Below are 14,500 nucleotides of genomic sequence, written 5' to 3' on the forward strand. Positions count from 1 at the left end.
ACATTAAGTGCTGACTTCAGTGGAGTACTTACTCTCTGCCCTAGATTCAGGCAACCCACACTAGAGCTCTATATGCAGTCACAAGCTCTGAGCAAATTGCTTCGGATACTGACACTGAAGAAAAAGGTGAATGACATTTAATTTTTAGCAGTCATTTAGGATAAAAACAGTGCTTCACCTGAATGAGCATTAGTGACTTTATACCGAGGCAACAATGTGCACACAACTCCGATGAGGTCTGGGCTTCAGTTCGCAGTTTGTCAAATATGTTTACAACAGCAATTTTTCTCTCTCAAATGAAGCTTTATTTAGATGTGGATCAGTCAGAAGGCCTAAAGGGGTGGTTGATAAAAAGGATAAAGCATAAATGAAATGCGTTTCAAGTATTCACAGAACAGAACGAGGCGCACATTATTAACAAGAACTTTGCAAACTTTCTCTATGAGACTTGGAAAGTACCCGCTCCCTCCCTTTTCTCCCCCTCTTCTTCGTGAGAGAGAGCATGTGTGTTCGATTAACATTTGCCGGAGTATTTGTTTATGGAGTGCTCTCTCTCTCGCTATGGCCCCACCCCTGGAATTCCGGGTGTTCCATATTTCCCGAACATGGTTCAGGAATTCTTTGACCTGATTCCACCAACTCTAAGACCACGTCTCACTGTTTTTATCCAAAACTGCAGAGTTTTAAAACACACGTGTAGCTTTATAATTTCAATGCTAAATATATGACATTCAGCATTTATTTCTGCTAGCAAAGGAAAAACTCACATTTTCAAAACTTCTTGCAGAAAAAAAAAAATGTCTGAAACACAACTATGTGTCTGCTTTTGACCCCCTCCCCTCTCTTTCTTTCCGTCTTCCTCTCTCTGCTTCTCTCAGCAGACAAACATGTCTTGTTAATCCTTTTGGCTTACAAAACTATGAACAGGAAATGCTTCTTTTGCATTGGACAAATTAAGCATTTCAGTCTTGTCTAAAATACTGGCATGAGGAACAAGAACGATGTCAAAGATAGTTTTTTAAATTAATAAAATTAAAAATAGTATTTCAAAACAGCTGTGAAGAGTCAAACTGTAAATAAAATAAATAAATTTCAATGCAAGGAAGGTCAAATAAACAAGTCAAGGTGTCTAAAATTAGATTTGAATTTCACATTCAACCAATTGTTGGCTATACAAACACTCTCTCAATCCCCCCTCCCTCATGTTCTGTAGGGTAAAAACCATTTAATTCTGACTGGGAGAGTGACAAAGTGGACACCAGTAGAGGGAGCGTATGAAGAGTGGACCGCACATGTAACCAACCTATACGCCACTTCCTGAGAAGAATTTCCTCAGTACAGAGACACTCCCTACAGTGGCACACAACGCATCCAGCAGCAACCAACACTGCAAGCTTCTGAAGGAGAGCAGGCCATGTTTGTTAAGCGTTCCAAACATAGTCCTGTACGTCCGAGCTTGTGTGCATAGCCTATATGTATGAGAAGAAACAAGAGCATATGAGAAACAAAGAAGAATGCTGCACGTTTAATAATATATTAAAGTACAAACTAAAAATCATATATTGTTCATAACAGCATTTATCCTCATAAACATGAAGGATACAAATGCAAATATTTCAAAAACATTAACATGAAATGAAAGATTTTTGAGATGCAATTTCTAACATAATTATTTTGTCTTAAATTAAATAACCATTTGTTTATATGTGACCCTGGACCACAAAACCAGTCATAATTAGCACGGGTATAATTGTAGCAATAGCCAACAATACATTGTATGGGTCAAAATTATTGATTTTTATTTTATGCCAAAAATCATTATTTATATTATATATTTTGTACATTTCCTAATGTAAATACATGAAAACTTAATTTTTGATTAGTAATATGCACGCTAAGGACTTAATTTGGACAACTTTAAAGGTGATTTTTCGCAATATTTTTTTTTTGTTGCACCCTCAGATTCCAGATTTTCAAATAGTTGTATCTCAGCCAAATCTTGTCCTATCCTAACAAACCATACATCAAGGGAAAACTTATTTATTCAGCTTTCAGATAATGTATAAGTCTCAATTTCAAAAAAATTACTCTTATCACTGGTTTTGTGGTCCACTGTAACATATGTAATCAGTTTTAATACTACTTTTGTGTTTATTAGCCTAAGTAATCTGTCAAAATATGTGGATAAATATTCTGCTAGAAAACAACCCTATGAGAACTAGAAAAATTGGGGAATGCTTTTAATATCTTTTAGATGTCCTTTTTTCCTGCGTGAGCTGATTTGATGTTGGTATTTTCAGAGGAAATTGTTAGTTCTAATATTTCACTCGCACATACACACAGCGGTCTAAGCACTTCAAGGAGAAATGGGCCCTCTGCAGGAGAGCATTAGTAGGCGAACCTCGAAATCAACGCAAAGTGTCACCACAGCCATCGGATTCGTGACGCACACAAGCTGAAGAATAAAAATAGGACACCGGCTACACTCTTGAGAATGGCCGTATAGCTGACACTTCCACGGGCGCTCAAATTTCGGTGCAAAACATGTGTTATGAAGTACAGTTTGGAGAAAAAAAACATTTCCTGCTAATTCTTCGCTTCTAAAGTGGTACGTGCTGCACACGCAACCTCTGTCTTCCGCTGTCACCCTGCAGCGCGCGCACGTAGGCGAGCCTGCGCACGCTCTGTTGAGCTGGAGGGAGGAGTAGGCACGCAAGTAAAACATGCATCCTGACATGACCATTATTTCACTTGTATGTAGCTACCGCTTTATAGAACATATTTTATTAAGGACGATCTATAGTTCAAGAGCAATTTTCACAATGTTTGCTCGTTGGTTGTTTTCGAAGAAACATTTACATTCTTAACCTAAAATAGCATAGGATTACTGTAACTTAAACATTTGACGTTAATATTACAATTTTAAAAACATACAGAATGTTTATACGGTTTTTATAACTTTATACGGTTATTTTGGTTGTTTTCCACGTGTGGAAAGGTTTATGGTGGCGTGCGCGCGCATCTCAATGTCCATATCCACCTAGAAGCCATCAAAAATGCACCCCCCTTCGACTGAAGAGGGTAGTGAGGACAATCATTTCTGGCACTGTGAACTACAGCCGTGCTTAAGATAATCTCATTTTAATTTTAACCAGATGATTTTTTTACCTAGGGTAAACTACTACAAAGTCTTGGTGCATTTTTTTAAATCCTTGGGGTCATTATTTGTACTTTGGTCTGAACCAAGGCTGCCATTCATGTTGAAATCAATGAAATTGATTACCAGATCAAGGACAGAGCCAAAGAAAACCCTTTTTCAAGCTGTTAAAAACAGAAAGTTTGTTTTTTCTCTGTTTCTAAACTCTGAAATAAAGGACAGCTACAGATTTTATGAGATGTACTCATATAAACATTTGTAATACATTAAAGAGAAATTTTACATTTTGTAGATATTCTTACTCCATTGACTGTATTAACAGCTTTTAATTTTTCTTAATTTGGTATGTGTTTGACAGATGTTTGATGCATGTAATCTGATGCAACAAAATATCAAGAGTAACTTTATAGATGGAACTGAAGATGAAAAAGTAAACACCTTATGTTAGAAGAAACCACTACAGCACAATTCATAGCTGGGTTGACCGATTAAATACAATACTACTTAACTTTGAGTTTAGTTTGAATAAAATCTAAATCAAATGAACTGAAAATAATATTTTCTTAAAGACAGCCTGTGTTCTTTATCGAAAATATAAGCAAATACCTAAAAACTGTGCATGTGTGTGTGTGTGTGTTTGTGCTTGTGTTGGAGATAAAAAGAGCTATAAAAAGAGTTTCTCTCTCTGTGTGTGTGTGTGTGTGTGTGTGTGTGTGTGTGTGTGTGTGTGAGGGAGAGATACAGCTCCCTCTTTCTTTCATTCTCTGTATCTCTCCAGTTCCCCTCCCCACCCACCCCCATCCCTTTGGTGAACACACCCTCAGTCCGTGGCATGCAGATGAGTCTCAACAGGTTACAGGAAGCTGAAATTCCAGAAGAGCTAGAAAGGCTCAGACAAGAGAGGCTCATTTGTCACATATGACATCAACTCTCAAACATTTCTCAAGAAAGTCGTTGATTCTACCAAAAAACTAGGCTGCATCTTAAGCAGGGCTCTTCATTTTTAATTAATTAGATCATTAAAGGTGTTCTGCTTAGGCTGTTTGTGGCCATATGAGAACAGGAGTAGCCAGCCCAAATATAGGACAACTTAAAACCATGCATTTTGCAGTTATTTATTGGTTGCAGCTCTGTATTTATTCATATCTATAAATGAAAAAATAGGCTACTTTATCTGTGTTAGTGAAAATAATCACATATGGTTTTACCCTGCCCTGTAAGCTATAGCATAGTATCATATCATCGAATTTTCTTGCAGAACTAATGCAGAGAGAAATTGTCCGACTGACTTTGGAGGAAAGCAGGCGACTTTCCGACCGTTCGCTCAGCTTGCTTTACGGGAATAGAAACATGCGGTGAGATACAATCATTACCATGGAAACCAATCTTGCCTGAGGAGGATTGGGATGGGGAGGTCAGGACAAGTGGTTGCCTTGGAAACCGCACACATCGCTCATGCTCAGAGCCCTCCCTTAGCGGGGTGACGTATTGCAAAGGGGGTCGACGACTTTAATTGGCCGAAATTCAGCCTCTGGGCTTGACACCTCCCTCCCAACACAGTTCGTGCTCTTAAAGGGGAAATAAAACACAAATTGTGAACCGGGGCTAAAAATACTTAAGCAAAGGATAAGTCAAAATGGTACCCGAATATAGGCTAAGCAGACTTATGTGGTAAAATGTCTCTGACTTGTCCTCCTGCTCTAGACGTTACACAAACTGGAAAGAGAACTGCGCAACAGACATAAGCGGAAGGGACACAAGAGCTGTTGTGTTTATGGGTGATACAATTCTGCAGCTGGCGCAAAACTCAAAGACTAAATGTTTTGACTTGAAAACTCTCTTCCACAAGAATGTACAGATCACTTTATTATTTTTATTCAAAATAAAAAAAGATCTGTAGGCTAATAATCTAACTTGCAATACGAGATACATATATCTAAATTTTCTTTATGCTATTTGTCAAGAACGTCACTATTATTTTAAAAGCGCACTCGAAACCTGACCAAATGTAACAAAGCACCAACACACTTTAATCACTTTCGTGTGATAAAACAGAATATTAAAAAATATCCACAGGCAGAAACATCTTACCGTGCAAAGCAACATCGCGTCATACCGGTAAGTTGTATCTACTTCGATTAAGAGAAATATGTTACAGATCAATGCACTTGCCTTGTGAGTTATTCATTTACGCCTTTTGAGATGTGACAGAATATATTTTTTACCTCAGCAGCATTGTCACTCACGCTATAGTAAGCTACAATCGTCAACAAATGTCTAGCTACTACAGGCTAGAACGTATGGTGGCGTCCGACCCTGTGAAATTGCATCTTGCGATTTATGTTAAGTTGATTACTTTGCCTTTAAGTTCACAAGGCATCCATCTGCCAAGCGGGGAAAGCTCCGCCCTGATATTTCACCCACTGGTCCTCCTGCCACCGGAATGCCCGCGAGTGTCCTGAGCAACGCAAATCATACTTCAAATCCCACAATGCTCCTCCTTTGATAAAAGTGCTTCAGTGACGCATCAAGACCGGGGAATGTAGTTTTCTCACGTTAATTTAGTATTACGCTCATTAAAAATAAAAATGTTATTTTTGAATTCTGATTATGGGCTACCTGAGTTTTTCTTATTTGACGACGCAACAAAGAACAGAAAACTGCCTTAGGTGAGCCTGTACAATGATTATTAAGGTAGCCTATTGAATAGTGAGTGTGTTATGTCCATATTAAAGTGTATTTCTGCAATTCATGTATTACATTGTTTTTAAAAGTCAGCAATACGCATTTTAAACGTTCTTTCAACCACTACATTAGTCATACAAACACAAACCTTCATGGTAAAGGACCAATAAATAAATAAAATAACTGGGATTAGTGATTTTAGTGGTCCATGACATTCATAGTAGCCTTAGTTATTCTAAATCACGAAATATTACTTTCGGATACTTGCATTGTTGTTGCATGTTTTTGTCATCTTTGTTCTGATCCCACTGAAGGATGTCATTGAGGTATGGAGCAATCATAACTCTCATGGAAGTGGTGATCACCTCTACTAACAAGAAAACAGTAAATCCTATATTCTCTCTGGAGCGTTTAGAAGAAAATACATTTTCTTTCTGATGATGGAAGTTTATAGCCACTGACCTCTTATCACAACTGGAGAGATACCATTGACTGATGATTCACTGTCGCTGGAGTAGTGTTTATGCTTTTTTCTGTTTACAGATAGGCTATATATGAGACTATAGGACATGACAGAACTTGTTGTAAATAAATGTTTTTATATGACTGTAAAAAAAAAAAAAAACACGGTTCAAATACTCTATATTACATTCTAGTGTTCCAGAGGAAGCAAATCTTTATCTGAAGTCTTCCAGATCCAGGTGAGAAATTAGAAAGTGTTTCCAAATGTATTTTTTAAGCTGTAATACAAATTTAAGGACTGTTCTCACAGCGTTTATGTTATTATTTGTTCAGTAGATAGCTGCTTCATTTTATATTATATATATTATAGATAGATAGACAGACAGACAGACATGAATATATAATAGAATGGTATGACACTAAATGAGAGGTGAAGCATCTTAATTCAGCTCTATGTTTAGAGGCCCATTAGACAAAATTAGCCTGCATTAGGACTAATAGTCTGCAGTCACTAAACATCTGTGTAGAATTCCGATGTGTCTCAAACTTCTTTTGGCATAGCTGTAAAGTGACTGGATATAATGCAGCTGTTCTTTTAAAGGTAAAAAGCCTGCCTCTTTGAAAATCTTTAAAATCACATATGGTTAATGTGATGAACTACACCCGTGGTTACTCTGCTCGGACACCTGGATGAAATTGAGGAGAACTGGCTTCATATATCCACCAAAAATCAACCTGAGATTAGATGATTAAAAGTACTTACCAAAAAAAAAAGTTACATTGGAGAAGCAGTCTAGCATCGTTTGCAGAGGCCACTTGATTTGATATTTTGTTTTCTAATGCAATGACATTCATACATTTTAAATGTGTCTTAAGTGTCAAAATATTAACATGGAGTGGATGAATGCACTGCTACACAAACGTGTTGCATGAAAGGATGCAGCACTGGCAGATTTATTAGCTAGTCAGTATAAAGTTTTCGCTACTCAAAATCTGAATGTCCGCATTCCGGTCTGAAGCAACTATGCATAAATTTCTTTAGTTATATCAAGTTATATCTAACCATTTAGTGCTGATTTACAGCTGTTTATTATTAAATTAGCTAATTTTCTAAATCTCTTCAGAAGACTCCTACATATTGTTACTGTATTTCATGGATAGCTTCTCTGAAATTAATGTTGCATGACAGAACTCACAGCTAAACTCAGCTAAACAATATCTCTTCTTACCATTGCAAACAATTTTACTTTTCTTATGGAAATTAAAGCATAAGCTTTACTTTGAACTGTACAAACAGCTTTATTGTTAGTGTTTTTACATATTTTTCACATTCTATTTTTTTTTAATGCATGATTGTAATGTTGCTACTCTTTTCATCCTTTATGTTTGGTTGTGTGTGTTGGTTACTTGTTTAGTTGTTTATTGATTATTTATACGTTCAATACATTTTGGGTATTTCAATTCATTTGGGTATTCACAATACATTTTGGGCATTGTGAAAATGCAGAGATATAAGCTTTAGCTCCCACTGGAGAACTGAGTTTGTGCATGTGTGTGTGTGTGTGTGTGTGTGTGTGTGTGTGTGTGTGTGTGTGTGTGTGTGTGTGTGTTAGAGAGAGAGAGAGAGAGAGAGAGAGTTGACCAGGAATATCGAAATGATTCTCTTAAAAACTGCTGTGATCTGTTATACTAGTGGGAAGAATGAACAGCAATTAGAGAAATAAATAAGAAATAAAATGTTCTTGCACAAACAGTTTGAAATGTCTGTATAGCCTAAACCTTGCTAAACTATAAAGAATCTATATTAGAGAAACATAATACAATATTTTTTTAGACTAATTATGTAGTATGCATGTCAATTACATTTGCTGTCTTTCCGTCTAAATCATCCATATCATTCATGTTTTTTAAAAAAAAAAAAATGCATTAAATATAAAGCTGTATTTACATATTTATGATCAATAATGTAACGTTTCATATGCTGGTACGGTTTGTATGTAAGTTGGAAATGAGTATAATGTTCTTAAAATATCGATTACCCAAAACAGAGAAATTTTAGTTTTAATGACCTTTTAAACTTCCAGGTCGTAATAACTCATACAGCGTGTTTTTCAGTTGTGTTAAACTTACAGTGCTTAGTACTTTTTAACTTATGAAAGGAAATATTTTGGTGAATTTGTGTCAGATCCTTCAAGAAGTCTCTCCGGCACACATGACAAGAGCATGCACTCCGATGCACAATGCGCCTCATGAGAACATTCCAGTTTGGTAAAGTCAGTTTGGAATTTGAATAGCACAGAAGAACCGCCTCTGTGTGATTGGACGAGATCAAAACCTCTTGGTGGAATTTGCTTGTCACTCAACGGTATTCTCGGCTTCTGATTGGCCGGAGGCGAAGTGGGCGGAAAGTTCTTCGCCATATATATACTATGGCAGCAAGCGCAGGCTAATGATTGCCTACGCTCACACGCTGAGGCAGAAACGACCACGTTCAATGTTACTCCACAGAGCTGACTTAAGCCATCGTCCCCGCACGAAATATCGTGATTCTGACTAAAATAAAGTTTGTGTCCTTCGTCGGAGTGGTGGGAGAACATCACGACCCCCGACCATGATCAACACCATGGAGTGTGCAGTGGATGCACAAAGTCTCATTTCGATATCATTAAGGAAAATCCACAACTCCCGTACGCAGAGAGGAGGAATCAAGCTGCACAAAAACCTGCTGGTCTCTTATGTACTAAGGAACGCCAGGCAAGTCTACATGAACGAGAAGTACGCTGAAATCTACAGAATGCAGCAGTACGAGGAGGTGATGACCGTCTGCAACGAGATCCAGGAGCTGAACCCTCTCGAACTGGTGGAGGACTGCGAGGAGCAGACGGGGGACTGCTGCGGCAGCGCGACCGAGTCGGCGAGCCTCTGCGGTGCGCTCCTGCCCGTCAGTCACCAGGCTCCTTCGGCGCAGCACATCCAGCCTAGCAGCGCCTGCTCGGTGCCCCTAGCTCTCCAAAGCGAGGAGGTCTGCAAAGCGCAGGAACCCTCGTTCTACCGCAGCTGCTGCGCGGAAGCTTACCCCGTGTCCAGCTGTGACTTTTCGCCGGTAAACAGCATGCACTGCAACAAAACTACAGTGCTCGATTTGGACACACATGTCGTTACCACAGTAGAAAACGGGTATTTGCATCAGGACTGCTGCGCTTCGCTCCAACAGTGCTGCCAGGGCGCGCAGAGCCCGGCCAAGAAACGCAAGCTTGACTTTGGGTACTACGTGTCCGAGATCGAAGAGGTACCGGATTTTACGCCGTGTAAAAGAGCGAAATTTGAGGACTCTTCATACGCGTGCACGGAGCCCTTGGACACGTCGAACATTTCCAACCTCATCTCGATCTTCGGCTCGGGGTTTTCGGGACTGGTGAGCAGACAGGCGGACTTGGAGCAAGCCTTAAACGGACAGTTCTGTAGCAAACAAGCCCTGGCGAGTTTAGGGGCTTGGACGAGAGCTATTGTAGCCTTTTGACTCTGTGGTTAATGCGAATACAGATACTTTATGAAAAACAAATGTACAAAGTCTAAGACAAATTGACTTTTATTTTTGCAGCAAAGTTATTTAAGCCTTTTTATTTGGGTTTGTTTTTAGTTTCGTTTCAGTGGGGGAGGCGGACGGTGGTTGTAGCCTACCACTTGTGATGTATCCTTTAAAACAAATGTCGATAGCCTACAACAAGCGTTTTAAAACCAAGTTGAATTTCGTTGCCTTAAACCCAACGCAGACTGCTAGCTATGGCCACAAACACGGAAAGTATCTGAATGTTTCGCTCGTGGATTGTTTCTTTTTTCTCTCCCTCCCCAGGAACTTTCACAAAGATGTATTGTAAAATAACATTACAGCCCATGTAATGTTGGGAATAACAGGCTGCAAACGGAGAAGCCTATACCCACTGCACGCTTATTTCTCACACAGAACATAACACTTTAATCTGCCGTGTCACATTTTCTAACGTTTTAACGACTACCAGTTTACCAGTAGAACAGGCTACAACAACAATACTATCTGAGCTCGTGCTACAGGAAGAGGACTGGCTTACACAGACTACATTCTGTAGTATCACACAAGGCAATCAAGTAGGCTAATGAAGGTGCAATATTTGAACCCCCTCCCTGTCTCAGTTTGTTGTTTTCTGTATTCTGAAATGTGCTGTTGAACGTGGCGAGGACTGGAGCGTTTTGTTGACTGCACTGACCTACAGCTCCAGTTCCTCTGAGTGTGTTTGTAGTTCGCCTATGCCAGTCACCTCATCAACACTGAACGTTGGGGCCATTAATTAACACTACAACTCCCATAATGCACGCCGTGATTTAATCTGCCAGGTATTTTTGTTGACTATCCAGTCTCCAGCGTTAACCGTTTCCCGCCCCCTTACTCTCAGCAAAAGTTTAAGCCTTCACAGTAATTCATGATGCCAGCATTTGCTTGGTTTTGTGGGTTTGATTTTATTTTCTACAAACTTAGACCTTTTGTTCTAAAAAGGCAATCTCATAAATTAGCCATACGTCCTCACATTAAATAAGCACTATGTGTACTGAATTAAAGACGTTTTCAGACGTATTCTCCATATTTTGTTGGTATTCTTGTATTTTTGTGCATATTAAATTGTATATCACCGGGTAAAACTGTTTTAGAAAGTATTTGTTTAAAATTTATAACCTTAATAAAAAATGAAACTTACTTTGCATTGCCTCTTTTTTTGATAAACCAAGAGTGTTCATTATAGCTGCCTTAAAATGTAGGCCTGATGATATTGAGCTTCGCTCAATTAGGCAACACAACAGAAAGGTTACATGCAAAATCCAACATCCTTAGCACGTCTCATCTGCCATATCCACAATAATCGAGGTCTTATTTATAATATATCTGCCATATTTTCCACACCTCACTTTAACAGAAAATCTTAGACTTTTAATCAAGTAGGGTATTAGCCTACAGAACTAAATGGCAAATATTTCTAGAACCCAATACTGTGCATTCAAGTTCCTAAATGAATATTCTCATTATTGTTTTGGATCACCTGAATTTTAATTTTAGATATAGGCCTATGCCATTACCTGCGAGATATTAAACTGTCACCTGCAGGCCAAGAATAGAACATCCAACGAAAAGAAAAGTATAAGTATATACACCATAAAGAAAATAAAGCATCAGCATATCATTCAGGTAAGCCTACATTTAAAACCAGGGTTTGAAGCAAGGACCAGACTCCTAAAAGGATCCTAAAAGCAAACTTTTGGCTGACACACGCGTCACGTCCTATTGGCGGGCACAGTGTTCACCTTTTTTTTTAGCCAGAAACTTTCGCTAAACTTGCAGACTGTGTTATCTCTGCTGTATGCCACATGGTGGTGTTCTTCAAAATCAATGAATGAAGGTATCAGAGCGCCTATGTAGCGGCACCTCGGGCTGACCTCGAATCCGCTGCTCCCTGCAACCCCCTCCACCCTCCCCTCCCTGTCCTCTCTCTGGTCTCTCTCTCATCTCCAGCCGAAACCTCCCGACTCCTCTCAATCTGAGATACCGCAGTACACCCGACACATCAACGTCCAACATGCATAGGCTGTTATCAAGTCGTTGTCATGTCTATTTTCAACGTTCTGCTTCGCGCGCGTTTAAATCTCGCTAAAAGCGCAGGTAATTCGGTTGCGCGGTATGTTGTGTAGTAGCTACATTATAACGAGGCGTTTTAAACCGTGAAATATGTTGTACGGTTGCATCGAGCTTGGTTTGCAAGGACGACACGTCTGTGAAATTACTGAATGATTCAACAAGGTTAAATTAATGTCGGCTAGCCTATATAATGATCGTAAAACGTTAGTTTTGAGACTTTTTGGCGTTCCCCCCCCCCCCCCGAATGGACTGATTTTTGGGGAATGGTGTCTATGCTAGCGTTACCAAATCTATTTTATAAAAAGACCGTTTGTTGTATATTCGTTTATTTTTGACAGGGCGATGCACAACCAGGAGTGTGGTGTATGGCGAGCTCCTCCGCGTGGCCAACGCGGGAAACGCTACCGTGGAGAGCGAATGCAGATTTTCTCATTTTACATGATGGAAGGATCCATGCGCCTTCAATTATACACACACACAGAACATTCAACATAGATAGCGCGCGTTTCATTAGTCGGTGGACGTGATATATGTACTAAATACACTTCTGTTTACACCTTTCAAAATGAGCAGGCTTGTGAAACGGGCTCAGTGGTAACATCAAATGTTAATGAAGACAAAAGGCACGACTTTAATCTTATCTTATCTCAGCTGCGCCTGTTGAACTCAGCAGTGGAGCCTGCGTCTGAATACAGTTGAATAGAAACGGGGGAGGCGGATGGGTGCTGGGGGTAAAATCGACATGCGTTCATGTCAATTACTCAGCAAGCTGTGCGGACTTTCACAGTGGGGCGTCTGGACTACAGTGACTGGGCAGATGCTGAATTTGGTAACCACCGAAAATGACTCGACTGAAACTACAGAATGTGAATTGGTCTGGCCTGCATGTAGGTTTTGCTAAGACAAAAAATAAAAATAACATAATAATAACATATAACCAAATTTGCATCAGGAATGTCGTTTCTTTTTTATAACAAAACTTAAAATCACCTTATGGAAAGCTTTTTTAGCATCACGATTTCAGGTTTGAATGTACATATAGGCCTACATATAATGACCATTTTACCTGAAATCATAAGCTTAAAAAAAGTATAAAAATATTTGCCATTTGTACTTCATATCTGTCCCTTTGAGGTAATGAAACCTTTTACTTAAATTATATACAACTTTAGATGAATTATAGCATGTCACATAACAGGACACTGCTGAAATACTTGAAATTTGTGTGAACTTGAAAATAATTGAAAAAATACTTGAAATTTGTGTGTATTGTGATGAGGAAAAGAAACCACAAACTGTTAAACCTGGTAGGCCTCTGTATAAAGTATAAGAGTCACAGTGTTAATGATTAATTAACTTGAAACTTAGCTGTGTTGGTTGGGAAGCAGTTAAACAGTATGTGTTATGTCCCATTATTACATTCCATTGTTCCATTCAATCTCAAAAAACTATTTTTTATTAAATACTCTCAATGGACACTCAGAAAGCTAACTGTAAAACACTAATGATTTTGATGATGGTTATTCTTTTGAAACTGAGACTAATATGGATCTGGTTGCAACAAATGGTTTAAGCAAGTCATAATAATCGCTAATGTAATTTTAACTTGTTTATATTAATTTAAAGTGTTGTTTGCAGCTGGCTGCTGGCATCCAGCTATAGAAATAATCTTATAACATTTAACACCAAGCGCTGTGATTCCCAAAAGCATTGCAATCCTAAGTAGATCACAGATCATTGGTGCTAATGCTTTCAACAATCTACTTAGGCCTACAAAGCATTTAGGAAAGGCTGCCCAGGTCTGTTAGTTCCATATTAACCCATGTAAAACAACAAGGCTTGATTCTTGAAAATATGGTTCATCAATCTAATGTGCTCACAAATTGTGCAGATCTATGAAAACTTACTCTGTGAAGGATAAATATTTCTGCTGATGTAAAAAAGTGTTCACAGACGAATTGTCCGGTTCTAATGGTAAAAAGAGTTACTGTATTTGAGTAACAAAAGCTTTGCACCAATATTTCAGTAATTTTAACATGTAGACTGTACCCTGTTCTTTATGATGTGCCCTCTTGTGTTTGTTCTGAAGCAAACCGAAATAATTTATTTACACAGAATGATGTTTAGAAATTAAATATACTTTACTAATGTTGCATCATGCTAAACTGCTGGATCCAATTCATAGCTTTATAATAGCAAACAGAAGACTAATGTATTAGCCACATGTGGCTGTTTAGAAACTAAAAGGGTCTTTTTGGCATTTTACTCATCTCATTTTCAGTTAAGTGAACATGAAAGAAACAAGCACAGCCAAAAATGTAAAACTAAGGTGGTTGACAACTTATTAATGTCTTACATAGGTAAAAATGACACTTATCAAAACCATTCACACCACATGCCTCAGCAATCTTTGATAAATGAACAGCAAGAAGTTCACTATAAGTGCCTTTTGAGACACTGATGCTCCATGAACTCACAAACACCCACACCCACACACACACATATTATTGTTCATTGGCTTCAGATCTTTGCAC

General features: G+C 38.6%; 1 protein-coding gene across 1 annotated transcript; it reads left to right on the forward strand.

Moving 5' to 3' along the window:
• The first annotated feature begins 8,735 nt into the window (after positions 1–8,735).
• LOC122137451 (immediate early response gene 5-like protein) lies at positions 8,736–11,033 on the forward strand. The gene has a single exon (XM_042724172.1). It carries the CDS (start codon positions 8,916–8,918, stop codon positions 9,822–9,824), a length of 909 nt encoding a protein of 302 aa, XP_042580106.1. The 5' UTR covers positions 8,736–8,915; the 3' UTR covers positions 9,825–11,033.
• Positions 11,034–14,500: the final 3,467 nt, after the last annotated feature.

This window comes from Cyprinus carpio, chromosome B5 (genome assembly GCF_018340385.1).
Source record: "Cyprinus carpio isolate SPL01 chromosome B5, ASM1834038v1, whole genome shotgun sequence".
Classification (NCBI taxonomy): domain Eukaryota; kingdom Metazoa; phylum Chordata; class Actinopteri; order Cypriniformes; family Cyprinidae; genus Cyprinus; species Cyprinus carpio.

Bases quoted from the DNA above. Each gene is read 5' to 3' on its own strand.
- LOC122137451 (XM_042724172.1), top strand. From the start codon at position 8,916: ATGATCAACACCATGGAGTGTGCAGTGGATGCACAAAGTCTCATTTCG.